This window comes from Apteryx mantelli, chromosome 1, assembly GCF_036417845.1.
Source record: "Apteryx mantelli isolate bAptMan1 chromosome 1, bAptMan1.hap1, whole genome shotgun sequence".
NCBI classification, from domain to species: Eukaryota; Metazoa; Chordata; class Aves; order Apterygiformes; family Apterygidae; genus Apteryx; species Apteryx mantelli.
In genome coordinates, this window is record NC_089978.1 from 217,722,492 (window position 1) to 217,750,025 (window position 27,534).

Consider the following 27,534-nt stretch of genomic DNA (forward strand, 5'->3'; position numbering starts at 1 on the left):
CTGGGGCGGGAGGCGACGGGGAGGCGGCCGGAGCCTTCCCGCCCGTGAGGGAGGCGCACGTAACCCCCCCCAAAATTCAAATATTCCCCGGCAAGCGGGGGGGGGTCTGCTCGAAACAGCCTGCCCGAAGCCCTGTTCGGTGCGTTTGGGCTGCGCGGCGGCCGAGGGCGGTCGTGGCAGCGTCAGCGGCGCGCACCGGCGCCGGCCCTGAGCCGCCGCGCCGCTGTTCTGAAGTAACAGCCGTTTCCCCCGGCCGCAGGAGCTGGTGCGACCGCGGCCGCTCGCGTCCGCCTCCGCCGGCCCCCGGCGCTGCGGCAGGCTCCCTGCCAGCAGAGCTTCCCTTCCGGCGCGAAACCGTTATTTTGTTGCTTTTTTTATGGCTAATTTTAGGGTGATAGGGAGACTCCTCTGGCCATGAAAAAAATTTCACGAGGGCGCAAGAATGAGCCTGATCTAAACACTTCAAATCGACTTCAGCAGCGGAAGACTTGCAGGGAGGCTTGACAAGACAAGGGAACGGGGAGGTTGTCTGAAAAAAAATCACATTAAGAGCAGTGATTTGTACTGAAGCAGCCAAAGGAGAGCAGGCTGCTGTGTGAGCACAAAAAAAAGCGCGGAAAAAAAGTGCGTAACCTTGCACTGGTGTGGGGATTGTTGCCCCTAAGATAAGGAAGTGCTAGAATTTATTTGGAACTAGGTAGAGGAACCAAGGCTGGAGTAGAATTTGTCTCAGAAAGTATGTAAAATAAACAATATGTACCGAGTATGATCCCAGCAATCAGGATTTTCAGGGATCTTTTGGGGAGTAAAACCTTGCAAGGCCACCTGTATATAGGCAATATTCTATAAGGCCAAGATTGCCTGGGTAACTCTGGGTTAGAAACACCCAGTTTGGGTATGGATGGAGCAAAACTGGGACCAAGAGGGATAAGGGATTTACACGCAGGTGGTTTATTCAGAGACTGGGCAGGGAAGGGATGGTGCAATAGTGGCGAAAAGGAGGATCTGGAAACAAAAAGAAGATTAAGGTATAAAACCAGCGTAAAAACAACCTGAAAATGGGTATGGAAAGGGGTGATAGTATTGCACCCCAATAGCGGTGTGGGAGGTAGAATAAAGGGCAACAGAACTATTAAACTATAGTAGTTGCGTGTAATTAATAGCACTTAAGAATAATAAATTGAAACTCAATAATTGTGTGTAACTAATGATAGTGTGAAGGATAGAGTTGTAAATTAATGCTAGTTCTATTAATTAATTCACTAGTTAGTTCACTGATTTATTGGATTATTAGTAGTGATTATTAGTCAATTAGTCAATGAACAATGTCATCTCTTTTATCAGTCACATCTCAAGCCTGCAATCTACAGAGAGGGGAGCTGGACCCACAACAAAGTCCTGCCTGTTTGTCATGTTTAAGGAAAGGTGAATGACCTTTGCTTGCTCTCTTCATCAAAGAGCTTTGGGGAGTTCTGAACTAGCAGCATATTTTCCATCTTAGAAATGTGTTTTCCAAGTGTGTGAAAAAGCTGCAAATGCGCAGACCCCCTTTTTTAAACTTCAGAGGTATTCTTAAGGGAATTAACATGGACTGATGCTACCAAATATTCAGAGTAACATGACTTGTTTCCTGGGCTCTTCTTGGAATATGGGCTGACTGCAATGAAAGGAAAGTCACAGGATTTATTAGATAAGGAGATTCCTGATTCATGAGCTCCCTAACTTGAGCAGTTCAGGCTCCTCCATAGAGCATATCACACTGACTGTGTGAGCTCAAAGGTGACGACAGATTGCTCGTACTGTAATAAACTGAGAAAAAGAGCCTATCTCCATGGTTCCTGCTGTTTAGCTTGAAGGACCTGAGCTTCCAAGTTTAGTTCCCCAAACCATTACAGAGTTGCACGGCTCCTAGCAGCAATTGTTCAGTAATGAAAAGCCATAAAACACTGTGCAATGGAACGTGGCACTGGAAACCTTATGCAATCCAGAGCAGTAACCAAAAATATGTGTATATGAATGCAAAGATCATCATGGCTGAGTGACAGAAAGTTGAGAGCAAGTAAAAGTGCTATAAATGCCTCCGGGGGGAACCAAGCATTCACTGCAGGAGTTTGAAAAGATCTCTTCTCTGTGGACATACTTACTACTCCTTAGGTACCTAAGATAGTATTTAATGCATCCTAGTAGGATAGAAACTTTGGCATTGGGCTGTTGTTTTATCTCACACAGCGATTCCAAAGTCTGGAGATCTTAAGGCCAGAGTATCTGAATTCCTCTAAAATCAAATGCCCGATTTCTCTGATAAAAAGGAGAAAGAGCCTAACCCTTGCCCCACATACATGCATATTAACCTTTACCTATTAGGTATTTCACAGTGAGGAGCAGATTCAGAGAGCAGTTAGGATTCCTGGCAGATGCTCGGCTAAAGCGCGAGGCAAAGGGTGCTATCCAGGGACAAGGCCAACAGTCTTGCTGCGGAGCATCGCTGGCAGAAACCCAGCCTCCAGGGCAGGGGGAGCGCGCAAAAGGAGACAGCAGCTGCCGGTAGGTCTCAGGGCCGGCAGCTGGGAACCTCGACCTGACCACGACTGTGCGCTAAGCACCCTGCTGAGTCTTGAAGGGGGGAAGAAGGGAAGACAGGTTGGAGGTTGTGGGAAGTATTTCCTTGTGAATGTGAGGACTAAAGGACACGACGTACAGGGAAGGAGGAGAGGAACAATCAGATGGGCTGGGAAAGGCAGGGGGGCTGTTTTACTTCAGGGTGCCTGACGGACGGGGCAGAGCTCCTGCATCAGCCGCTGTGCGCCAGGGGCCAATGCTGCAGTTTCCACCTCGTTAACCAGTTTCAAGCAGACCAGCACCCCACTGCTCAGCTTCGCACAAGCGTGCCATCCCTCCCTTCCTGGAAGGGAACACCTGGGATGCGAGAAAGTGATGGCTGCCTATCTGATCCACTGTATGTGCACGCTCTGCAGTCTTAGCTGCAAGCAGGCTGGGCAAAAGGCAGGCGGGGACTCTTGGGCAGAAACAGCAGGGCATGCAAGGCAGCAACAGCAGGCTGGGTAGCCTCAAAAACTCCACCTGGACAAAAATCTGCGGCAGTACGATGCTGCTGGAAAGCCTGGGCCCTACGCAGGTATGCACCTTGATGACATCGTGCATATTGCCATCAGGTCATGCACATGGTAGGAACTGCATTCCCCTCCACCTCCTGGAAATCACTTAGACTGGTGATGGTTTTGCTATCAGGGATGCAGTTTCACATAGAAGAGGACAAAGATGATGGAAAAGTTTACCAAGGAAAGGTGGAATGATTACCTCAGAAGTTTGAGGTTTCAAAGCAGTATTTCCCCCAGCTTAGAGTATGCTCAAAGAATTACAGAATCGAGGCCTTAATCTGAGAACTGCGTAAGTCAAGAAACTCCTCCATTATTATAACAGCCACCTTCGTATCTGGCGGCTAGTTTGTGTTCCCACATTTTAGTACTTCCGAAATTCACTCAATCCAAGCAGTCGGCCACTTCAGTTATGCGACTAACAATAGTATTAGAACCTTAGTTCCTTAAAGAAGCCATTAGTCCTTAAAATAAGTGATTAGAAGATTGTTCTAAATATGTAACAAAACCTCTCCAAGTCAGTCTCCAGTTTCTGCAGATCCCACCTTGCATCCTTATATTGCTTCCCTTTTTATCCACATGTATATCTAGATGGATACATGCATTCATTCAACCACAAAGCCAGCACACTGACAGCTGTAGGGTGGCAACAGTACAGCGCTTCATATGAAGTTAACATGTTGCATCTGAGACAGCATATTAGCTCAAGCTCAGCACTTGATTTTACGGTTTCTAGACCAGTTGACTTATGTCCATCTCAATCCAACAGCATGCCTGTTCCTCCAGTCATGCTCGAAGATTGCTTCGATACTCCACACCATTTACATTTTCTTCATCTCCCTTCTACAGACCCTCTCCCCCTTTCCCTTCATGTACATAACTGAGTCCTTCAAGGACTTCTGTCTGCCAAACTGGGAGTAGCATCTTTTTGCTTTTATGGTTATAACTGCACTACTACTGAACATATCTTACGCTTCAGCATGTCCTATTTTTCCTTTCATACATTTCTGTCATGTAGAGAGTTTGAGAATGTGGCAAGTCTTACTGTATTTTATAGTATGCCAGTATATAAACTGACCAACAAAAAAAGTACTACTCATTCTAAATAAAGACTAGTGATTCATATAATCATGTAAGTTCATTTTAGGATATGAATGCCTAGAAATGTCTATAGTGTTCAAATGAGACAAAGACCAGTGTTCCAAATTCATGATTCAAAGCAGTTATTTGGCCATGTCCCTCCTCAGCGCACGATATATGTAACAAACTAACACCTTGAAAATATAAGGTGTTAATATTCTTAAGACATGCACCCTTTCCCTCCCTTCAAAAGGGAATACCCACCCACATGCTTTGTATGTCATATAGATTACAAAAGGTAGAGCACAGGCTTTTAAAAACTAGCTTTTTCAAAGAGTAACCAAGTCAAATCTAGATACTTAGACAACTGAGAACACTTGTTTCATGTAGGTTGTTTATTTTAAGAATTTACAGATATTTCCGGGGCTTTACCACTTCACAAAATGACGGAGTAGTCTTATAAACATAGACACAGGCAGGTTAAACCATATGCTCAGAAGAGCTCCTCTTTACCTGTAAGAAAAATGGAAGCATATTAGAAACCTTCAAAGTATCTTTTTTCCTTTTGTCTCCTCCAGTGTGAATACTTTATCAATTCATTCATCTTCCCTGCCACCACAACCCCTCTTTCAAACCTATTTTCCCATAAAGTTTTAAAATTTGAATCTGCTTATTTTCCTTCAGAATTTTTTTTTCAGGAACAATCTCTAAGGTACAGACATTTCACTGCATATTTTCAGGGCACTATGAAAAATTAAAGCAGTAACTGCAAATGAATCCATAACCCAAAGATGCATAAAAAGACAGAGAAAAGCATGCCAAATGCAGATGCATGCTATCACAGACACATTTTTGCTTAAAATTATTGGTGTTCAAGAACTTTTTGTATAGACAGAGATTCAAACTAGCCATGGGACTGGAACAGCAGTTTCCCAACTCTCGAGGAAGAAAAGAAGTTTCTCTGACCAACAAAACTGAACTCGGACTTCCTCATTTAACTGCAAGATTATCTGTGTTTATTCATTTTAAAATGCAATCTAGTTTCTATTTTGTAACTTTACCTCTTCTCTTGGCTGAACCTCTTTTTCCAATTAATCCCTGGTTTTGATATTATGAGGAAAAAAAACAGAACAAGCAGGTTAGGAAGCAACTCATGCAAATTAAGGCAAAATTCCACATGTATTTATAACCGCAACTGCATTGTGAGGAGCACAATACAGCGCATAACTGCGGTATGGTACATCTTGTATTCCAGGCATTTTATAAACACACAGGATATTAACGCATGTATTTGCATCTTTGACTACAGCACAAGTTTTTAAACTGTTAGATGTAATATACAATAGCTACATGCAGTTACAAATTATGGTCTAAGCTCACGCGTTGTTTTGTAACCTGCAGCACGCACACTCACAAAACTTCTTTCTCAGGGAAGTATGTAAAATATTGAACTTTAACATTTAAGATACACGCTTTGAGTCAACAGACTCTGGAAATTCCCTCCTTCCAAACCCACCCGCAATCGCTCAGCTCCTGAACACCACAATGGGCTGATAAACCCACAGGCAATTAAGTTACCGGGGTTGGTTTCCCCCATCCAACACTATATTATAGCAATGTACTGGGCTGTTTGAGTAGACAGAGCAGGAAAAGCTCAAGTAGAAGAGGGGTAAAAAAGTCTACTCAAAGCCAAAAAGGAGCAGGGAAAACACTGCTTGCTCAGGGAAGGACACTGTGTCAAAGTTAAAGATCTATTTTACCAGCTTTTTAAGTGTATCTGACCAGAAAGAACTGTCCAATATCACACTAGTTAGTAGAACTACCTCAGGATGAAAAACATGGGATTCGTGCCATGTATTGTCTTCCCTTTGGTGTTAGAACCTATATGCCCTTACTTTCCCATTAAGCTGACAGAAGCAAGACATATAAGCATTACACGATTTTAGAACAAGTCATATTTCACATTTTTACGGATACTCACAGAGCAGCAGCACCAGAGATGATCTCAATAAGCTCCTTGGTAATTACAGCTTGGCGGGTACGGTTGAACGTCAAGGTCAATTTGTCAATCATCTCAGCTAGAAAAAATTAAGGTTGGAATTTAAACGCATAATAAGTATTCAAACACGGATGAAGAGAAGCTGTATGAACAGAATACCAAATAGCATTGCTAACCCATGCAAACAGTAAGAGGTTTACTGCACTTGTGTCCCCCCTCCCTCCCCCCCAAGACAATACTACTAGTAGATAATCTAGAAACATTGTTTTTAGCTTGAGGCATCAGAGTTAAACAGCTGAACAACAGCTGACAGCGTAGGAAGTACCATGGCATCGTATAACTTCAACATAACACAAACCTGCACTATTTGCTCTTAAACTACTGCGGGAAGATTTCACTATCAATAACTGCACCAGTATTTCCTTCAAGTTACTGCTGTTTGGGCAAGCGGAGCCTGCCTGCCAACCTGTAATTCTCTTTTTTTGAGATGGAGAGAAAGTGGTGATACCTTCTCAAGACAACGTCAGCAGAGAAGCAAACTTAAAGCTACTAGTAGCCCTATTCCAAATCACAGCAGCTACTTTCGGTCACCAATACCCTTTATGCAACACTCAAGTCTCATCATTGTGACAGATTAAAAGCTACTGTCTCTCATTAATACCAGCTGCATACTTGCTGCACTGTACTCAGTTTGGACACCTTTTAAGGGATACTTGGATATTCTCAATTTGCTGCATGACCGGTGGTAAAGTATTTAACGACTATTTAACCTTTAAACTGGTGCATTACTAATTACATTGGGCTTGCAAGTAGAAAGATTTATAGAGATTTTGGAGATCCTCAGACCAGCCACAGCAGAAAAGTCTACAGAATTCTTGGCCATCACAAGGTTAGCTTAGTATTTCATATTCTTATAAAAGAATCCGGTATTCTACCTCCAGCCACCTAAGTCTTGCTTCTCGTATTAAAACCGCACCTATACTTAACAGCAATCTCTATCCAGGGACTAAGTATGGTTCACATGTTCAGAAAAGAATCCTGGTAGAATTGGCTCAAAAAACTGAACTTGGGTTGTGATTAAACAAGAAATTGGTTCTCTTGTTATCCCTTTGGAAGCAAAGAACTACATAAACGGAGGCAAGTTTCTTCATGATAAACTAGTGGAGTCCCAGAAAACCCACAGAGGAGCCTTACAAGCATTTTTGCTAGCGTTGTCCATAGCGGTCATCCTAGCACTCTGCTCGCTGGTGGTGGATTCTTTCAGGGAGTAGTACAGAATATTTGCTAGTGTAAATTCCTGGTAGTTTCTCAGCACATCAGCATCAATATCATCATAGATACTAAGGCTTTCTGTAAAATATGAAAAAGTGGAATTAGAGAAATCCAAGCCTATAACATTCAAGCTACGGTTCATTTGAAATAACTGAGTTGCCCTTGCTTCTCAGTCTTCATACATTGGCCTAAATCTATTCTACTTTTTGAATTATCATACATGTACTACCCTTAACTGGATACTTGGAACATTAAGCTCTTGTAAGTATTTTAAAAAGTTAACACTTGGACTGCAGGAAAAAAAAGTATATTTTTTCTTTCAAATCCGTCTTTTTTTTTGGATTCATCTTTTAGAAAGTCCAAGAAGGTAAACTGGCAAATAATCTACAACATGCCAATACAGAAACATTCTGGGGAACATTCAGAATATCTTTTCTGCGATCTGTCTCTTCACATACCTGGTGGTTTCTAGGTCACTACTTACCAGAACCAGCAACTGTTTCAAGGGAGAATATTGGTTTTTCATCAGTCTTGTAGGAGATAACAGACCTATGGGGGGGGGGGGGGGGGGGGGAGAAGCATAATATGATAAGCTGAACTGAAAAGCCTAAATTGAACATTTAAAATCCAATTGGAACAGACAGCTTTAGGGCTTCCCATTCCTGAAAGTCTTGTGATACTCCTGGTGAAGTATCAGTAGGTAATGAGGTACTGACTGTGAAGATAACAGCACCCACTATACAAATAAAAAGAGAACTCCAGCTACAGCTCTTCAAAAACAATAGCTCTTCACATACAACAACAAAATGCACTCCTAAAGAAATAAACATACCAAGTCACATTCAGTTTTCATGGACCAACATGCTGTTTGAAAGTCTTTTATCCAACACCTTTCCAGTACACCTCTTAGAACACACACCTTAAGAGCAGCTTTGATTTTATCTTACCTGAACCGATTGTAGATGACGGATCCTTCATCAAATTCATACCCGGAGTTTAGCAGCTCTGAAGCAATGACTGAAGCATCTCCAAAGCTTGGAGGTCTCCGTCCTACTTCTTTGAATGTCAGCAGGAAGTAATCGCCATGCGTCCTACAGTAACAGTAACATGCCCTCTGTATTAGAACCAAGTCAATGTTCTAGTGTAGAACTAGGTAGCACCAAATGCAAGGAGCCAGCTCACCAGTGTTCATAAAACTAAGCATTATACCGAATTCTGGCTTGAGAGAAATTTTTAACTATTTTTTTAGTTAAATTATCACAATAGCTTCATGATAAACACACCTTTGCAACAGTGCTGGTGTTGCTAGCTCTGACTCTCATTCCAATATAACAGTGTCATGCAGCAGTTTCACAAAACATCCAAGTGAGCAAAATCTATTTCAGTATACTTGCAGAATTTTTTTTAAACAGAAACTTGCATTTATCATATCTCCATAAAAGGTAATTGCCTGTGGATGCCAAAGAGCTTTTTGAGGAGTCTTGACACTTCTACTACAGAAAACAAAATAACAAAAAGAAAACCAGATCCCTCTACTTGTTTTTACCTTTGAAGTAGGCCTCTGATCTTGTCACCTATTCCAACCACCATAACTTCTTTCCCCGCGTTTGAGAGGTTGGCAATCTCATTCTTCATGGTTTTAGCAATAGATGTATGAATAGCTCCACACAGACCTCGATCAGAGGACACACCAATAAGTAGGTACTTCTTCTTGTCCTCAGGTGCTTTAATTTCTGCTTTCTCATAAAGAGCTGAAGAAGAAGACAGGTAACTTACTCAAGAGTACCAGGAAGCAAACAGGTGACATCAAAATACCTTTAACTTATTCCAACTAAAATCATTTCTAAAGGAGCTCCAAATCACAGCCAGATGAATTTTATCTCCCTGCTGGTCATTAAAGATTGCATGTGGTGTGACCAGAGGTGACAAAAACAAAAACGACAAAAAGCCCACCCAACCAAACACGCCTCCCCCCTTCCCCCCCATTAAAAGCCAGCTACATTTCTATGTCAAACCTCATTCAATAAACATCATTATTTAAGGTTCACTGCAAATCCAGTTGCTCAGGAGCACGTGCAGCCTAAAACTTCGCAACAAAGTTTGTCCGTAACGGTAATACCAGAGCTGACACTAAGGGCACACGGCACAACTTCATTAACAGAAAGAAGCAGGCCAACGATTACAAGTAGCGTTGATTTTATGACACGCAAAACTAAGTACAGAACCACACAGTTAAAAAATAATCAGAAATCATAATGAATTTCACATTAGAGCTCTTAAAAATGACTTTCTATAAATTACCTATGGGGATAAGGAATACTCAAGGTGACAGTGCCCTAGGGATACAAATTCTTTCGAAGATGTACCCGAAAGATTAAAACAAATCTAGACATTTAAACAACACCATGAAAGCCTCCCTCTTCTATTCCCGTATCACATAGTGTGGAGTCTTCTATTACCCAGCGCTCCTGTTCCATATATTCTAGCAGGCTTCAGTTCCCTCTCAGCTCTTGCATATTTTGCTGCAGAAACCATCTTCATGGACTTCGTAATTTTCTGAATGTTCTTGATGGATTTTAAACGTCTGGTAACTACAAGGTTAATAGTTGAAGGTCAAAGCTGGGCTATACTGGGCATAATGACATCAAAAACAAACAAAAAAAAACACTAGCAACATCCATCCAAAAATATCGCACTAAGTCCCTCAAAGATGAAAAACGAATAATTAAAAAATGAACCAATAAAATCTAAAAAAAAAAAAAAGTTCTTAGTATTTACAGTAAGAAAATAATAAGAGTAGTAACCTGGTTAACCCAAATGCTTCCTTACAATAGATTCCCCACACACATAAAGCCTGTTTAATATTTATGCCACAAATGGACACTCTGAAATCATTTAAGCTTTTTTCTACTGCAAAACTGGTAACTCTGCCAAGAGAAGTTTAAGATGAAACTGTATGTCATAGAAGCCTTATTCTCTTTCCTTCCAAGTCGACCTTTTTCTCAAATATACCATTTGATGCACATTATAATATTGAGTCTCTTTCTTTTCCCCTCATCACCTGGGAAAAGATGATAAAGAGACAGAATAAACGTGTTCCTCTGTTTAGATTCTGGCCAAATACTGGTGTAAAAAGAAAACAAATCAGCCATCCTAAATTCAGATCCAGGACAATATCCCTATACAAGTACCCAAGACTAATAGGGCTTAAAGAGGCATTATCAAAGGTGAACTAACAGTCAACCTTGTTTTTCAGTGTTGGATAAAAGCACAAAGTCATCAAACTAATGTAACAAAAAAGTTAGATTTTTAAAGCTGAGTCAGAATCTGCTTTAGCACATTTGATTAAATTATTTTAAAAATATGTTTGAGTAAAACTATACTGGTTTGCTTAAATGACGTTTAAGTTCATGGTAAAAACATTTCAAGTGATGCCTTTTTGAAAGGCGCTTCTTGAATATAAAACATGTTGGAGGTTTATACTTGAATGTTGTGGTGGATGATAATCGTTTTATCTATCTGGGGAAGTCACAAGCTAATTGATGTTACGTTTTAACATATGGTCTTCCTGCAACAACATCCCTCTCTTACAAGCAGACAAAAGCAATACTTACTGTCTTTTAGAGTTGCCATATTCCTGACTTGGCCCCTGAAAATGAACGCAGCAGACATTAGGCTAGCTCACTAGCTCTCCAGCAAACCAATATCTGTCCACATCAGGTCTCTTACAGGGAGATGAGATTTAAAAACTGCTGTTTCTTAAAAAGCACCGGTAGAAGGGTCATTTCACTCTCAAACCATGTCTTGTGTCCACATCTTTCCTTCACCTCTTGTGCCACTATATAGCATTTAATGCTTTTTTTGTGGCGCTCCCACTGCCTTGGATAACGGCACAATGTGAAGGAGGACCGACAGAGCAGGGCACCACAAGAGGAGAGCTTCCAAAAGACATAATTGATTTTTTAAAAAAAGTTTAAAAGGAAGGTAAACCAGAGGAAGCTGCATCACTGCCTGACGAGCGCAGGGTCTCCTCGCACCGTGTGCCATCCGCGGCGCCACCAGCTCTCCGCCTCCTGCCCGCAGTCGCCTCCCGAGCTCAGAGCTTTCCCTGCGACCTCCCTTTTCCCTCCGCCACCAGCCCCCAAAACCGCGGCCAGAGGCTCCGTCCCCGCGGCGCCGCCGGCGCCTCACGGCCGGCGCCTCCCCTCAGCCCGCTCCAGGCCCCGGCGCCCCGCACGGCCGGCGACAGCCCCACCGCCCTGAGGGGAGCGGCGGCTGCCTCAGCCCGCCGGACCGGGCCCGGCCCCGGCCCCTCAGGGCTTCCCGCCGCTTGCCGCGCCCCGCCGGCCGTTACCATTGCGGCTGGTAAAGGGCGACGGCGGCGCCCCGGGCGAACATGGCGGCGCCTCCACCACAGCCCCGCTGAAGGTCAGCGCGCCCGCACCGCGCATGCGCCCCACCGGAGGGCGGGGGGGTGGCGGAAGTGCTTCCGGGGCGCGCGCAGCCGCCGCCGCTTCCGGTGGGGGAGGGGGTGTGGGGGGGTAGCAGTGCCGCCGCCGCCGCCGCCATGGGGAAGTCGGATTTCCTCAGCCCCAAGGCCATCGCCAACCGCATCAAGTCCAAGGGGCTGCAGAAGCTGCGCTGGTACTGCCAGATGTGCCAGAAGCAGTGCCGCGACGAGGTGAGCGCGGCCGGCCGGGCCGGGCCTGTGCCCGGGGGGGGGGGAAGGGGCGCGGCGAGCCCCCATCGGCCTGGCGGGGGGCTCCAAGCCCTTCTTCGGGGGGGCGCGATCCCCTTGGGGGGGGGCCCTGATCCCCTTGAGGGGGGCACGGGGAGCTCTGGTCCTCCTCGCAGGGATCCCCGATCCACTTTGGGGGGGACCTGATCCCCTTGAGGGGGGCACAGGGAGCTCTGGTCCTCCTCGTAGGGGTCCCCGATCCCCTTGGGAGGCTCCCGATCCACTTGAGAGGGGCATGAAGGACTCTAGTCCTCCTCGCAGGGGTCCCCGATCCACTTTGGGGGGGACCTGATCCCCTTGAGGGGGGCACGGGGAGCTCGGGTCCTCCTCGTAGGGGTCCCCGATCCCCTTGGGGGGCTCCCGATCGCCTTGAGGGGGGCACGGGTGGCTCCGATACCCCTCTCAGGGGTGTCCGATCCACCTGGGGGCTCCCGATCCCCTTGGGAGGTCACAGGAAGCTCCGATCCCCCTCGCAGGGGTCCCCGATCCCCTTGGAGGGGGGGGGCGATCCTCCTGAAGGGAGCACAGGGGGCTTCGATCCCCCTCACAGGAGTTCCTGATCCCGTTCGGGGGGGTCCTTGATCCCTTTGGGAAGACACGGGGGCTCTGACTCTCCCTTGTAGGGATCCCCCAAAACCTTGTGGGGGCTCTGATCCCCTTTGGGGGGGGGACGGGGGGTGCCCCGAGCCCACCTGCAGGACCAATCATCCTTGGGGGCATCCTGATCTCCTTGAAGGGAGCACGGGGGGGTCCTGATTCCCTTTGGGGGGCTCCAGTCACCCTTATGGGGGCCCTGATCCCCTAGTGGGGAGCTCGGTGGTGTTTGATCATCCCAGAGGATGCCCAATGATCGGGGAGAAGGGACGATGCCTTTATGGGGACCATGGGAGACTCTGATCTGCCTCGTAGGGATCCCCAACCCTTTTGGGGGTGGTCCTGATCCCCCTTGGAGAAATCACGGGGGTCCTTATCCTCTTTTGGGGAGTTCCAGTGCCCTGTGGAGGGACTGATCTCCACTGGGTGGGAGGGAGCATGGGGTGGCCTCACACCCCCTGGGGACACCCTGATCCTCCCTGCTGGGGGGCAGGTGGGGTTAAGATGGGGTGGCTCTGATCTGCCTTTTGGGAGAGGTCACACGTGCCCAAGCGATGCGTGTCTGGAGCTCAGGTCACTTCCCCTTCCTCCTAATTCCGGCTTATTTCTTCCCTGCTTCTCCTGTTTTAAAGAAATGCTTTTTCCTCTGAAACTGCTCCCTCTCCTTTTCACCTCTCTGCTCACTTGGGCCCAGATCCTCATGGGATGTCAGTGTCCTGTTTCTCCCAGTTTCCACCAGAGATGTGCCCGTAAAGTACTTCCACTCAGGCTAACTGTGCTTTTAATTTTCTATTCTCCACGAACAGCCTGCTTAACGTGCTGTTGGGAAAGAAGTAAAACATCCAGTGGATGTTTAATTATATTGTTCTTCAGCTGTTTCTGCTTCTCTCTCCTTTTCACCCAAGAACCTCAGATCCTATCACCTTTCCAGAGGCTACAGGTGAAAAACTGTCTCTGCTTCGCAACCAGGTCTTTTGCAAGGGGGCAGGGACCCCACAGAAAGAAAGCTGTTGTAAATTAAATCTTACTCTGATGAAATAGTGTTATACTAGACAAAAAAAAAAGTCAAACGTTCTATGTCTAGGTGATTTTGGAGGAGCTCTGATGACTTCAACCCTGTGCCAGAGGTGGCCAAACTATTGCAGTCCGTAGTTTGAGCACTTCCAGGACACTGTCTCCTCCCCACACGTTTGGCATCCGCGTTGGTCAGGCAGGGAGACAGCAGGTATTTCCAGTGCTCTTTTATGAGCATCTGGATGGATCCTAGATACACCTGGGTGGCGCGGAGTCTATCCCCATTCCACAAGGGACCAACAGGACTGCTGCAATGTCCTGCCTCTTAACTCCTCTCAGATCTTCGTCTGATGGTTCTTGGCCTCGTGAAGAGCTCTGTCTCTGGCTTGCCTGGTTAGGAGGAACAGCTGCTCGGTGCTAGATGTTTTCTGCGGAGCCTCTAAGAGATTTCATTTATAAAACATTAATGCTGTTCAGCTTTGTGACTTTTGTAAATTGAGATAAAGACAGACAACGTACTTATTTTTTTTATATAGAATGGCTTCAAATGTCATTGCATGTCTGAGTCCCACCAGAGGCAATTGCTGCTGGCTTCCGAAAATCCTCAGCAATTCATGGATTACTTCTCTGAGTAAGTTTCCTAGATATTCTCACCCAGGTCTTCATTCTTCAATCAAATCCACACAGTCATACCTGTAGGGCCCAATCATGTCTTACTGAAGACACTTTATTTGGATGCATTTTAATGTTAGCTATTTTTTAATGGCTATTTGAAAAGTTAAGCAATGACACTTTCAAAAACATGTACGAGGTTTCAGGGAGCCATGACATTTAAAAAAATTTGACAGTTTAATCCCATGTCTAACAGTATCGCTTTAAGTTGCTCTATCTTACCTGATATCGCATAGTTCTGCTCCAGCTAATTGACTATGACACGCACAGAGCGTGTCCTTTTTAGCTCTTTGTCTTCTTTTGTCTCCGAAAAGAGCTAAAGAACCGTTACAGAGAGATAACGAGTGGTATGACTAGCATCCTGCACAGGTTCCCCTGATTCCTTTGTCCAGCTATGACCTACGTGATAGCTGGGTTGACTGGAGCTGTCTTCAGCACGAGTCTGAAGTCAGGCTTTATACTTAAGCCATTGAATTTGCAGTGAGATGAGTGATCAATCTACCCAATCTACCACTGTTTCCCTTTGTACTGCTGTGTGTTTTGTGTCAGCGTTAGTCAACCTTGGAAGTTACCTGGTAATGAATACCAGCAATTAGTGGAAAGTGTTCCCATTTCATCCTTTCTGTTTTATCCTTTTGAAAGGGTATTATCCTTTTGAAGATAAAACTTGTGTGTGCATGTACGATATTGCGTTTCTTTGTGCAGACGTACTGCATTTAATGTTACCTTGCTGAAAAAGAGAAATGAGTGTCTGAATGTCATAATATTCGCTTCAAAAGAATATGCCTGTATTGCAGGTATTTCTTTTTTGATGACAATAGAAAATTGCTTTGTAATTCGTAAAGTTTTACTAAAATACTTTCTTTTTTGTTTCCGAAGGGAATTCCGAAATGATTTCCTAGAACTGCTCAGGAGGCGATTTGGTAAATATTTTACTATTTGTTTGTTTGTTTTTAATGTCTTTTTGGGGTTCAACGCAAGAAGTTTGGGTTGGTTTCTTCTAGGTCACATACTTGTATTTAATAACAATTTTGTATTTCAGGAACGAAGAGAGTCCACAATAATATTGTGTACAATGAATATATCAGTCATCGAGAACACATCCACATGAATGCTACACAGTGGGAGACACTGACTGATTTTACTAAATGGTTGGGTAGAGAAGGTAAATATAGTTATTCAGGGTAGGGAAGTTTTAAAATTATTGAGTAATTACATTGCTGATAATAAATCTGTAAAAATTTATGTTAATTCTCCTGTTTCCTTTTTCTTTCTTCCCCTTTCCACCTGTATGTATACTAGCATATGTCCAAATATATTCCTGTGCTAATCATCAGGAATCTGCTTATGAAAAGTATCAGAGGTCTAGGATAAAGGCATCAGTCATTAACCTTTTCTTGTTTGATCTGCCAGTCTATACTTATTGGAGCTATTGCTAAATTCTAAGTCAATGTCCGACAGCTGCTAATTTAAAAAATAAAAACTACAACAGAACATTTCTTTTGACTCCAGAATCCTTCCGTATTTAAGGTGACAGGAAGAACTGAGTGGTCGCTTTCATTCCTGGCCTAGTGAAAGGGTTAAAGCTTGAGATCTGCAATTTTCCGTTCAGTGGGAGGAACAGAGATTATATGGCACTGTGGTGTGACCTAAAGTTTGCCTTGGTTCTGATTGCCTGTGTCCTGCAGATACATTCATGAGTCATGTAGTGTTTGCAAAATCACTCTAATGAGTGTTAGTAACAGTAATGCAGCATACTAAAGTTTTCTGTAACATAATGCTATTTTGTATATATTGTTTACATATTTCAGATTTCTATCTTATTCCTTGTTAAAATACTGGAAAGGAAATGTTTTCTTCAATAAGGAAAGGATGCTAAAACACTTACCCCAATTTATTATGCACTCTGGCCTTTTTGAGATGACTAGTTGAAGAGCAGAAACAGATGCTTAAGATGGGTCAAAGTCAATTTTAGCAGACCATAAGGGATACATTGGTTCTGTTAAAATGTCTTCATTGCTATAGTAAATACAGCCGGTGAAAATGATCTTGATATGCTTACTTATGTTCCTTGCTTATGTTCCTTGCTTGTCTTTGTTAATGTTAATCTTATTTAATCATGGGTTGGCTTTGGTGGTAACCTAATTTTTGTGTTGACTTTTTAGGTCTTTGCAAGGTTGATGAGACTCCAAAAGGCTGGTATATCCAATATATTGATAGGGACCCAGAGACTATCCGCAGGCAACAAGAACAAGAGAGGAAGAAGAAACAGGACCTTGATGATGAAGAAAAAACTGCTAAATTCATTGAACAACAAGTTAGAAGAGGTTTGGAGGGCAAAGAACTGGTGAGGAAAATTAACACTATTTATCAGCCTTCTACACAGAAGTCCTCCTGGTTAACTTAACTGCTGAATTTAATGCTACTAGGATCTTTCAGTGGTATTTCCTTTGCGGTCAGTTAGAAAGCGAAGAGCAATCTTCATGCTTCAGATTACAAGTTGGTCACCAGTTCCAGCTGGTGGGCATCTTTGGCTGCATTGCTGAATAGACTCCTCTCAGAGACTTCTGTAGCCTCAAGGCAGCGGCCTTGACTACCTTATTTCTGTTGAAATTACAGTTTATTGCATTTTCTGGACTAACCGATTTGCTAATGCTTGTTAGAGCTGATGAACATCTAGGTCCTCTACGGAATCACAGTTCCAAAAAGGCAGAAATAGAAGTTTCAGCTCCTTTTAGATGTGATATATTTTTGAAATCTACTGGAGTTGTACACTGTGTCCCTGTTTTGCCATCTTGGCCATTTCAGATTTTGATTTAGATTGTCTTCTCCCTTACTTGAATCACCACATTAACTCACGTTCTGAATTTTCTGTTAAATGTTTATCTTAGATTGTAACCTGCTCTGAATGAAAACTTGGAATTGCTTTGTACCTGGCTTGCTTTAGATCTAAATGAGTAATAATTACTGTTGTTCAAGTGATTAGTGATTTAAACATCTCTGTTGAATTCAAGGGGGGAGAATAAGCAATACAGCAGCCAGTATGGCATCTCTTCATTTATGGTATTTCACTAACTTTTAGTGCTGCAAATAACAAGTACCTTGTGCAGTGGGGAGGCTGAGATAACTAGGAAGGCTGAGATAAGCAAATCCCCATGGTGAAAAGTCTTATTTTGGTAGTCCTGAACTGGTATTCAGGAGCTGTTTCTTTGGCATCATTCCATGACTTCGTAACGCGTTGTTGCCTGGGATTGGAACCTCCCATTTGATCCCAGGTATTGATAGGTGCATTTAAATGCTGTTATAAACAATTATCTTTTTCTGAATTTAAAACTAATTGAAATTTAAATGGTCTGAGCCTTCAGTGCTAAAAACTTGGAACGATTCTAGGATTTTCTTTCTTTGGCTTATCAGACAGTCCAGAAACCAGTCTAATCATGCTGGCTCAAAAAGAGAAAACTATTACAGTAAGGCAACTTTCTTTTCATGCTGGAATCAGGCAAGTTTAGACAGCATCTCTGTAGAGAGCGTTAATTAGACAATTTTGCACAGGGGCCTGTAATGAAATAATATTTTCAGTTCATAATCTTCTTAATGGATCAAGCCAGGGTGAATATTACAGCTACCAGATAATCTTGCAGTAGCGTGTAAAACTGAGCTAATCAATGATCACCAAAAATGATATCCTGGCTCGGTTTTCTGTTTGACTCTTGAAATGTCTTTTCTATTCTTTTGGCAGGAAAAGCCAGTCTATACTGAGCTGAACAGGGAAAATGAAGAAGAAAAAGGTAACCAGATTTTGATATATGTAATTTTCTAGAACTTACTGGAGCTCATTTTGTGATTAAAACAGGAGATGAGCGCTGAGGCTTGCTCAATGCTTCATAAAGTGCTTTGGTATCAGTTACGAAGAGCACTGGAAATGTGGAAATACAGAGAATTCTTTCTTCTCTTTTTTTTAAAGTAATTTTTTTAAAAAGTTGAACCAAAGTTTCATTTAGCAAATATTTTCAAATTTATGACCTTTTCCATTTACAGTTTTTTAAAGTTGTAACAGCCTTCAATGCAGTTTTATTTAAAAATAGAAATAGAGTAACGTCTTTTTATTTTTTAGTTGCATTTAATTTAAACAAAGGAGCAAGTACTTCAATAGCAGCATCTTCTAAAACAAGGTGAGAAAAGAATTTAAGGGCAATCCCTACTGTTGTAAAGTATTTGTATGACAATACTATTTGGATGGGCAGGAAGATGTACCTTATCCTGGAATAGCTGTAGTCTAATATCTCATCCTGTACTGTTATTCAGGAAGGCATATTAGATGATTTCCTGGTTCCTTTTGTATTTAAAATGGATCAAGGGGAGTATCTTAGATGTATGCTGTGAGGAGCCCTCTTAAATTCAGCAAGGTTCGTGGCAGATGCCCATAAAGTAATAGGCAGTAATAGGTTTCTCTGAGAAGATACTGGTATGTGAAAGGGTGGAAAAGGGATCTAATCGAAGCATTTGAAATGAATGCCATGTAGTCCCGACAGCCTTCTACCCGTTCATGACCTGTTAATTTCAGTTTTTAAAAGGTTTGATTGCATTGTCTAATTGGGGGTAATATTTTCTCTGATCAGCATTTAAGAAGTTGAATCTACCTGATGTAAATCTTTCTAAAGTTCACGAGTTTAATTGTCATCATATAACCATGAGCAACGCAGGACAAAAGGGATCAATACTGCATGCAATATGGAGTTATAGCAGTCTGAAACTGTTTGATGAGCGGTACATCTTTTCTTGTGAGGCAATACTGTAATTAAATGTATTACAGGTAAAACGAAAGATTACCTCTCATCACAAGCTCAGCTCTTAGATAAGGTATCTGATGGGAGATATGCCAGGCAGAAAATGAGACAATAAACTAGTTCTTTGCAATAATAGATACAGATTTCAGGCTTTGAGGAATACTTGTAAATTATCCCAAAGTGTTGAATTGTACTCAGGATGAGTCTGAAATTTAATGCAGACACTCACCTGAATAGTTTCTCTCAGAGAGAAATACTTAGATCTGTTTTTAAGCTGCTTTCTAAAATTTGGCTAAATTGGAAATCTTATATCAGTCATCTAAATTTTTCATAGCATATGAGAGGTAGTTGTCTGTAAATTTTGAAATGGTAGCGTAGAAGCAAAATTAGGACCCGCAGTTCACAGTAAAGAGACCAGACTGTGGTTTCTGTGTCTTTGGTGATACAGGAATCACTTCAGAGTTGTATATGGAAACTTCCTCCCTGTGTCAGTGTAAAGGTGTGTTCTGCAGCTGCGAGATACTTTGGCTGTTATTGCTGATCAGCTGAGGTCAACCTGATGTCCAGTATCCTAGTGCAGTGTGCAGCAGGATTTCCTGGCTTCCCACCTTCTCTGCTCACAAGCACTGGCTGCAGAAACCTGGCCAGGGCTAGGACTTGTGTTTCCTGACCAGAAATAGGGCCAAGAGATCGTAGGCTGTGGATAGTGGAGGTCTGGGGAAGGGGATGCTGCTGGGTGGGTACAGAGAAGGAGTTGGAGCCTTGCTGAGAAGGGGAGCAGGAGGCGGAGGTGTGCCTTCCCTGGACATCGGTGTGGATGGCATAGAGACAGGAGCCACCACTGCCACTGTGGGTGCTGTATCTTGTGCTGACCACCCTTGAGCAAACCGGGAGCGCCTGGCTTAGTTTTTTTTCCTCAATAATTTACATCCTCAAATCACTGCTTAAATCACTCAGTGGGGCTGCTGCAGTGACAAGTTGATGTAAGATTAGAATTACTTCTAATTAAGGAATGAGCAGAAGCTGTTGGGATATGTCATGGCCAGTTTGTACTAGTTGCTCTGATGTTGGTATGGGCCTTTAACATAAATGATTGTTTTTCTCTCTGGTGTTTGCTTCCTCAGATGATGTATTTATAGAGAATGGTTATATCCTCTTAACCTTCACTGTGCTACAGAAACAGGCCTACACTGTGCTAGCCTCATTTCCCCACTCCCCTGATCAGATGAATATCCCCTTCCTTGCCCTTGTTCCAGTTTCAGCTAATCTTTCTTGAACGGAGGAGCTGATCAGAGTTGTGCACCCTGCAAATGAAATCTCCCCACGGCTTATACAAGGCACTAATACTTGTCTGTCTTGATGCCTGCAAGGATTGTGTTTGACTCTTTCATGCCTGGTTCACATGATACCTCTCATCACTGAGCGTAGCCAGATCCCTTTCTGCTTTTGTTGTTCTTAAATGCTGATGATCTACCAGTAGCTAGAAGCTAATCAGGGTAAATTTGTCCAAAGTATGTGAGCTTGCCTGATGTGCTGCTGAATTTTGTCTTTTTTAAAAAATATAGTTCTCAAGATAAACCAGTCCTTTCTTGTGTTCAGTTCTTTCTTGTGTCTTCCATACTGATGATACACCTGAACTGTGTTGGCAGTCTCCCGCTCTTTATCCCAGCACCCTTAATGAAACTATTAAATAAGATATGTTTTAGTACTGCCACCCAGGAATCCCTCAGTAACCTTCACAGCCAGATATGTTTTCTTCTTAAATGTAGACATTGCAGTTGTTATTTTTCAATTGTATGTTACCCTTTATGAGATTTTATTTTAAGTGCTTGCTATTGGATTTGTGATTTCATGTGCTATTTCTTCTAGAATTCTGCTATGGAGATTATCCCATCTTCTCCTGAAATACATATTTTCCTGTGAATTTGCTTCTACTACCATTTCTGTATCTTCATTCCCATTATGTATTTTCCTTTACTACTTTATGCAACATCCTCACCGCTGAATGCAGGCAGAACATCAGCTTTGTCGTAAGGCCATACTAAGATTATCTTAATCTCTACCTCACAGCAGCCTGCTTCACCTTTCTGCATGAATGAACATCTAAATTTTTTTACTACATTTGAATGTCTTTTATACAGCCTAACTCAGGCTGCTTTTAGTTTACCCAAATGCTCCCTGATCCCTGAGATGTGACTTTTTGTGCCTTTCTTTTGTACCTTGGAGGCTGTTTGCTTATTTTGAATATCGTTGTGAAGGTGGTGCATATCTGCAGGGTGTGGAGTCCCTTTCTACAGATTCCCCTCCTCTTTCTGTGCCTCGTAGGTCCTATACCCCTGTCTGGCAGGAATTCTAGGCCTCTGCCATGTTTGAGACTTGCTAAGTCCAGGTGGCTTCACTAACACCACAAAGTTTGTCCTTTCAGATTTGAAAATCTTATTTGTGGACCTGCTTTTGTCTTTTCCATTTGACTCAAGCCCTTGATCAACTCTTTGCTTTTGCACTGGTGAATTGATCATTAGGTTGTTTTCATTCTACTGGACTGCCAGCAGCAAGCATCAGAGAAAGTGGAATTTACACCTCAAGGAGATCAGTTCTAGCTGACAAGTGCAATTCTAGAGAAGAAGGCATGTAGGGTGGCTTGCACAACTGAAATCATATAGTTCAGCAGTCTTTTTGCACAACTAGTCCATCAAATGCATCTTGGTAGAAGAGACAATTTAAGGTCTGCTGTGAAAACACCATCTTACTCTTCCAGCAGTGTCCTTGGACCAAATGCACTGAAGATGGTGGAAGGGGCAGTTAAAAGAAAAGAATCTTCTCATAGCTCTGGTCAGTCCAAAGAGAAAAAGAAGAAGTCTGCACTGGATGAGATTATGGAGGTAATAATTGTGCAAGGATCTGTGTCTTTATAACTGAACGTCTATGGCAATGAGTCCACTTAACCAAGGCTTCCCTTTGAAGTGATCTTAGACCTTCAGTTCATGTGGAATTCAGGCTTTCACATCTTATCAGGCAAAATGATATTACTTCCCCTTTAAAACTGGTTTCTGCTGTTCAAATATACTTATTCCTAAGATGGTCAAAGTGTTGGAAGTAAAGGAGTACAGGTTTTACAAGAAAAGGAAATATATAGAAACATTTGACAAAAATAAGTTTGAGTCTCCTTTGTTTTATCATGGATTCCTGGATCTCATCAAATTGATTTTTATGCAGCCTGGTTTATCTATTTATTTATCTTTCCCCACTTGATGTGAGCATGGAGTATTGGTTCAGCTTTTCGAAGGGGTGGAAAAGCTGCAGTGGTAAGAGGAAATATATATTGATTATTTGTTATTGATCTGTAGCTTGAAGAAGAGAAGAAAAGAACAGCTCGAACAGACTACTGGTTGCAGCCTGTAAGTGTCTTATAAATGATTACTATACCAAATTCAACCAAATTCTGCATCTCTAAAGCTGCTTTTGATTTGAAGTAGGTATAGATCCAAAAGCAGATTCCTAATTAAATGCGCTCTTATTTTCCAAGCTGCCAAATGTGAAATATTTACCGTATCTGGGAGGAATTTACTCTTCCTGGTTGAGTGTGGTCTGTAGTCTGAAGTGTCATATGCTCAATCTCAGATGGGCTAGAATTCTCTATTTAAACAGATGGTACTTTGAGTTCCTACAGATCTCATTTAAATTATGACGTTACTTAAAACCCCTTTCTTCCTACACTAATAGTTGACTCACACAGAAACGTAGAAGTCAGCATCACCCTTTGAGCTAAGAGACCTTGTCTAAGCTTCTACTTTTTGACTGAACTTTTAGGTTCAGAAGTCCTGCTCTTGACTCCTTGTGGGCTGTCATGTCACGTCTTGGATTCGAACGTAACTGTATTTGTAAAATTAATGAAAACCTCTGAGAGATAATACTCTGGGGCAGTAATCTGAGGATAAAGAACACGTTCCTAAATGCCAAGTTTTTACTGTCATTGCTTCCTGTGCTGTGTTGTACATCACTGTCTGTGGTTGGAGGCAGAGTGCAACCAGGTTAAATTGTGTACTTATTTGTATATCTTGCCATTTGCATCTCTTTTCTTTTTCTCTTCCTCTCTAGGAAATCATTGTAAAAATTGTGACAAAAAAACTTGGAGACAAGTATCACAAGAAGAAGGCAGTTGTTAAGGTGAATTATCCGGCAAAGCATGCAAATGGAAGCTTGTGGGGTTGGTTAGGCTTTTCTGGTATCAAATGACTTCTGAAGTTTCCTGTTTCTTTGTGCAAGTTGTTCGGCCTTGAACCAAAACTAATAGGGGCTGAAACTCCACCTTAACTTTTTTGGGACTTATGTTAGGCAGGGAGTGAATCTCTGAACTGGTTTAATGCTCAGTTTGTCCTTATTACCGCATCCATCTTGGAGAATAGTCTCTGTGTATGTAACGTAACAAAGAGCAATGCAATTGCATTTTAATCAGAGACTAGTCAGTTTTGCACTGATATTTAAATTGCAAGCTGCCTTTGAACAAGATCCCATTTGCGTGCAAACTCTTCAGTCTGTAAGCCTTGCTCTGTTGTTCTGAAGCGCTCTCTTTTAGCCCCTGCCAATGAAATGATGTCGTACTAGGCAGTCCCAAGGCTCAACAGTCTCTGGCAAGAGTGCCGAAGATGGCACCCAGGCATGTTTTGAATGGTCCACAACAGGGTTTAGAGCTGGAAATCACAGCTTTTTCTGGTAGGCAGGTTTATGAGTCCCAGCTGCTGTCTTCCACTGAGCTTTGAATGTGGGAGACTGAACATGGTTTATGCTGAATGCAAAGATGATCAGTGGCATTTTGCTTCCTTGAGAGGCAGTATCCCAGTTCTCACTGAATGTCTGGCTTCCGGCTGGCTTAGCCTCCGTAAGGGCAAGAAGCCTCTAGTTTATTCTCCATCCTTGAGAGTATAGCTGAGATAGCTGATCTGAACTAGGATGACAAAATCAGTGGTCTTACATTCCAAAGGCAACCAGTCATTGATGCTCAAGAGAAGCCCTTTAAATCTAGCCTTAATTTCAGAATGGGGCCGGTCAGCAGTTTGTGAAAACTGAGTACTTTTAGGACAGCTCAGAAGTGCTACTTCCTTTTGAAAATGTGGAAGTGCAGTCTCATGGACCTGAATCTGTTAATTTTGAAAATGAAAATTTAGATAAAAATTGTAAATATAATAGTCACTGATTGACCTGTATCTTTCATAACAGGAAGTAATTGACAAATATACGGCAGTTGTGAAGATGATTGATTCTGGAGACAAACTGAAGCTTGATCAGACGCATCTGGAGACTGTAATACCAGCACCAGGTACAGCTGTTTCATTTTGTTTGTTTTCCAGCTTACCTGTCACATTAAAACTTACATTTTAGATCTTTTAAACCATAATTCTGCTATTTGCAGTTACTGTAATGATAGCCATCTTGCTTCATCTGTTCTTGGGACAGCATTTCGTAAGATGCTCTGATCATTTACCAAGTATCTTCCGTTACTTTCTGGGGAAATGTTGCATTGCTTCTGCTTGGAGTCCTCACAGCCTCTTCTCACAAGAATTACTCTGTCTTCTAACAATATATATGTGCTTTATGAATCAGTTTGTTTGACTAGAGGAAAGTATCTCTCTTCAGCTGCCAGTTAGCCTCTCTGGGAGCCATACGGAGCCCTTGATCATATTTCTCCTGTATCTTCACTCCAAAGTCATCCCTCAAGTAGCTGTGGGTGCTTGGTAGAGCTTACCTCATTTCCTGTTTGTTTCGGTGGCATGTCTTTGGCTGTGACACAGTAATGTTTGTATGTAGCGTCTGATGAGTATTTCAGGGATCATTCAGGGTAGCAGTAGACAGACTAATGTCAGCGTAGAGAGAAACAGGATGCAGGGTTTCGGGATTCACAGATTCTTCACTGTCTGCTGAGCAGACCTACCATGTTCCACATTTCTGCAGCTGATGAAGAGCTGGTTGGTGTCCATGAACACTGTTTAGCATAATGGTACTGCCAGGTGAGCTCTGCCCACCTTTGTATTAAAATTGATGCCTTGAGGAACAGCCTATGAGACAGAAGCCAAAAAGCATGTGCTCTTGAGCCTTTTGCATACAGAATGGGACATGGGAGAACTGGCTTTGGCTTCCTTCCCTGATATAGATTCAATGACTTCTGCCTGTCATGTCAATGTAGCCTGGAGCAGTAAACTTAGGTGCACTTCAGAGATGGGCAGACCATAAGGGCCTGCTGAGTGTTGCTTGGCAAGTCTCTAGGAGAAACCTTCTCTGCCTCAGCTCTCAGTGAAGTTGAACACAACTCCACCAGAAGAAACTGGGAGCCCTGTTGAGTAACTGTTTTCCTATTTCTCATTTCAGGCAAGAAAGTTTTGGTATTAAATGGTGGTTACAGAGGAAATGAAGGCATCTTGGAATCTATCAATGAGAAGAGCTTTTCAGCAACTATAACTATTGACTCTGTAAGTATTAAACGCTGCGAGATCTAGTTTGTGCAGAGCACTTTTCCTGTGTATGCTGGAGAGCTTTCACAAAGAAAGATGGTACCATTAACCCTATCTTACAGGGGGATCTGTGGTGTACAAATGCTCTGGTCACCCTGCCATTCCCAACCAGTAGGAGAACAACTGCATGTTGCCCCGTTGCAGACTAATGGGCTTTTAAGGCCATGTGATCATGTCCGTGTGTGTGGCTATTTCTCTGCTTTCCATTGCAAGACCAATTTTTGAATTCATTGATATGGCAGGAAGGATACTGGGCTCAAAGACAAAGCTTACAGCGGAAGGACTCTGTTAGGATCCTGTTCAGAGAACAGCTGCGGAAACTCAGTTTGTATTAGATACTGGAGAATTTACAGGGGGAGAGACCTTGCAGATGTTGTAACCACAAGAGAAGCTTTGGAGCAGAGGATCGTGATATGTTAGTCTTGCGAAGTGAGGGTGGTCCTTCTCTAGTTCTGGTGCTTGTAGCTGTTAAGATTTCTCCCTTTTGCATGAACTTTGAGTCTAAAGAGGAAGGATGGGTAGAACTACTCCTGGCAACCAGTGAAGTCTGTTAGAATTTTCTTACTGATTTAGGGTGACTAGAATTTTTATATATAATATGTTTGTATTCAAAAACAAATCTTTTATTGTTTGTAATAAGTTCGCAATGAAACAATTCAAAAGATCTGCTTATGTTTGCCCCAAAATTGCAAGAACTTTACATAACACAAGAAGTGTCCCAAAAGTAGTTCCAGGGCAGTGATGAGGCTCGGTCTCCTTCTCCAGTCAGGTTGCAAGTAATGACATAGAAATCACTGTGTTGTGAATGAATGCTAAACCTGCAATATTTTGAATACTTTCTGCTATGAATCCCCTGCACAGGAGCCAGTGTGCAGTTATATATGGCTTTGGGGCAGAGCTCTTAAACAGAAAGGCAGTCGCTGTGTTTTTACTGTGCACAGCACTGGGTAAAAATGCCGGTGTTTTTGATACGTAGGCTCGTCACTTCTGTTACTGATCACTTTAGTTGCACTCCCTGAAAAATGTCTAAATGCAGAGAGATTTGATATGGCCCATTTAGCTACATTATTTTAAGCTGTGTATCGGGAAATTCAACAAACAAGTTTGTATTTTGAACTTATTTCTTGCACTACATTTTTCTCCAGGGACCTTTAAAAGGACGCCGAGTTGAAGGTATCCAGTATGAAGACATTTCCAAACTCGCCTGAGGTGCTAATTATGGATCAAAGATGATTTTGGTTCCTCCAAAACAACTTTCTGGCATCTTGCAGGCAGACACAAGACTCTACCATGTCAGGGTTTTAACTGTGTGTGTATATGTATTTATAATGTATATAGAAATTAATCACAAACTGGATTTATTTAAAGATCACTATAAATTTGTTACATAAAATGTTTGTGGAAATCTTATCAGTGGAAATATTTATTCTTATCAGTGGAAACATCTGGTTCTATATCAGAGCTATGTTATAATATTTGATTCAATTTCCTTTTGTAAAATGTGGCAGATAGCTGCAAGCTGGAGTATTTTATTTAGTTAATATGTTAGAAGTTCTGTAAAATAGAGAATGACCTACAAACAGCTGCTTGAGGCAGGCAGTATGTGTTGGAGCCAGTGGAGTTTAAGCAACACATTTTTCAGTCTGCAGCCAAAATTGAGTTTTGGCTGTAGGAACAAGGGAAGGGATTAAGAGAATAGCAGGAAGGTAACAACGCTGCAAGGGATTTTTTTCTTGGATTTTGTACGAATGGTCTG

At 42.6% G+C, this 27,534-nt stretch overlaps 2 protein-coding genes across 6 annotated transcripts; one reads left to right on the forward strand and one right to left on the reverse strand.

Annotated features, from left to right (window-relative positions):
* Nucleotides 1–4,572: 4,572 nt before the first annotated feature.
* ATP5F1C (ATP synthase F1 subunit gamma) lies at nucleotides 4,573–11,919 on the reverse strand. 3 transcript variants are annotated; one of them, XM_067317381.1, is made up of 10 exons: nucleotides 11,822–11,919; nucleotides 11,082–11,116; nucleotides 9,927–10,058; nucleotides 9,014–9,218; nucleotides 8,415–8,558; nucleotides 7,952–8,016; nucleotides 7,390–7,545; nucleotides 6,178–6,274; nucleotides 5,258–5,294; nucleotides 4,573–4,709 (listed from the first exon to the last, which is right to left on the reverse strand). In XM_067317381.1, the coding sequence occupies exons 1-9, from the start codon at nucleotides 11,863–11,865 to the stop codon at nucleotides 5,288–5,290; spliced, it is 885 nt and encodes a 294-aa protein (XP_067173482.1). In that variant the 5' UTR covers nucleotides 11,866–11,919; the 3' UTR covers nucleotides 4,573–4,709; nucleotides 5,258–5,287. The 3 variants fall into 3 exon arrangements, with proteins under 3 accessions (XP_067173482.1, XP_067173486.1, XP_067173493.1); XM_067317385.1 differs by lacking the exon at nucleotides 5,258–5,294; XM_067317392.1 differs by lacking the exons at nucleotides 4,573–4,709; nucleotides 5,258–5,294 and having other exon boundaries at nucleotides 6,174–6,274.
* Nucleotides 11,920–12,008: 89 nt separating this feature from the next.
* KIN (Kin17 DNA and RNA binding protein) lies at nucleotides 12,009–27,188 on the forward strand. 3 transcript variants are annotated; one of them, XM_067317402.1, is made up of 13 exons: nucleotides 12,009–12,148; nucleotides 14,350–14,444; nucleotides 15,365–15,408; nucleotides 15,528–15,650; nucleotides 16,651–16,832; nucleotides 18,225–18,273; nucleotides 18,600–18,657; nucleotides 22,031–22,154; nucleotides 22,620–22,670; nucleotides 23,371–23,439; nucleotides 24,490–24,589; nucleotides 25,636–25,736; nucleotides 26,924–27,188. In XM_067317402.1, the coding sequence occupies exons 1-13, from the start codon at nucleotides 12,035–12,037 to the stop codon at nucleotides 26,984–26,986; spliced, it is 1,173 nt and encodes a 390-aa protein (XP_067173503.1). In that variant the 5' UTR covers nucleotides 12,009–12,034; the 3' UTR covers nucleotides 26,987–27,188. The 3 variants fall into 3 exon arrangements, with proteins under 3 accessions (XP_067173503.1, XP_067173511.1, XP_067173518.1); XM_067317410.1 differs by having other exon boundaries at nucleotides 22,034–22,154; XM_067317417.1 differs by lacking the exon at nucleotides 22,620–22,670.
* Nucleotides 27,189–27,534: the final 346 nt, after the last annotated feature.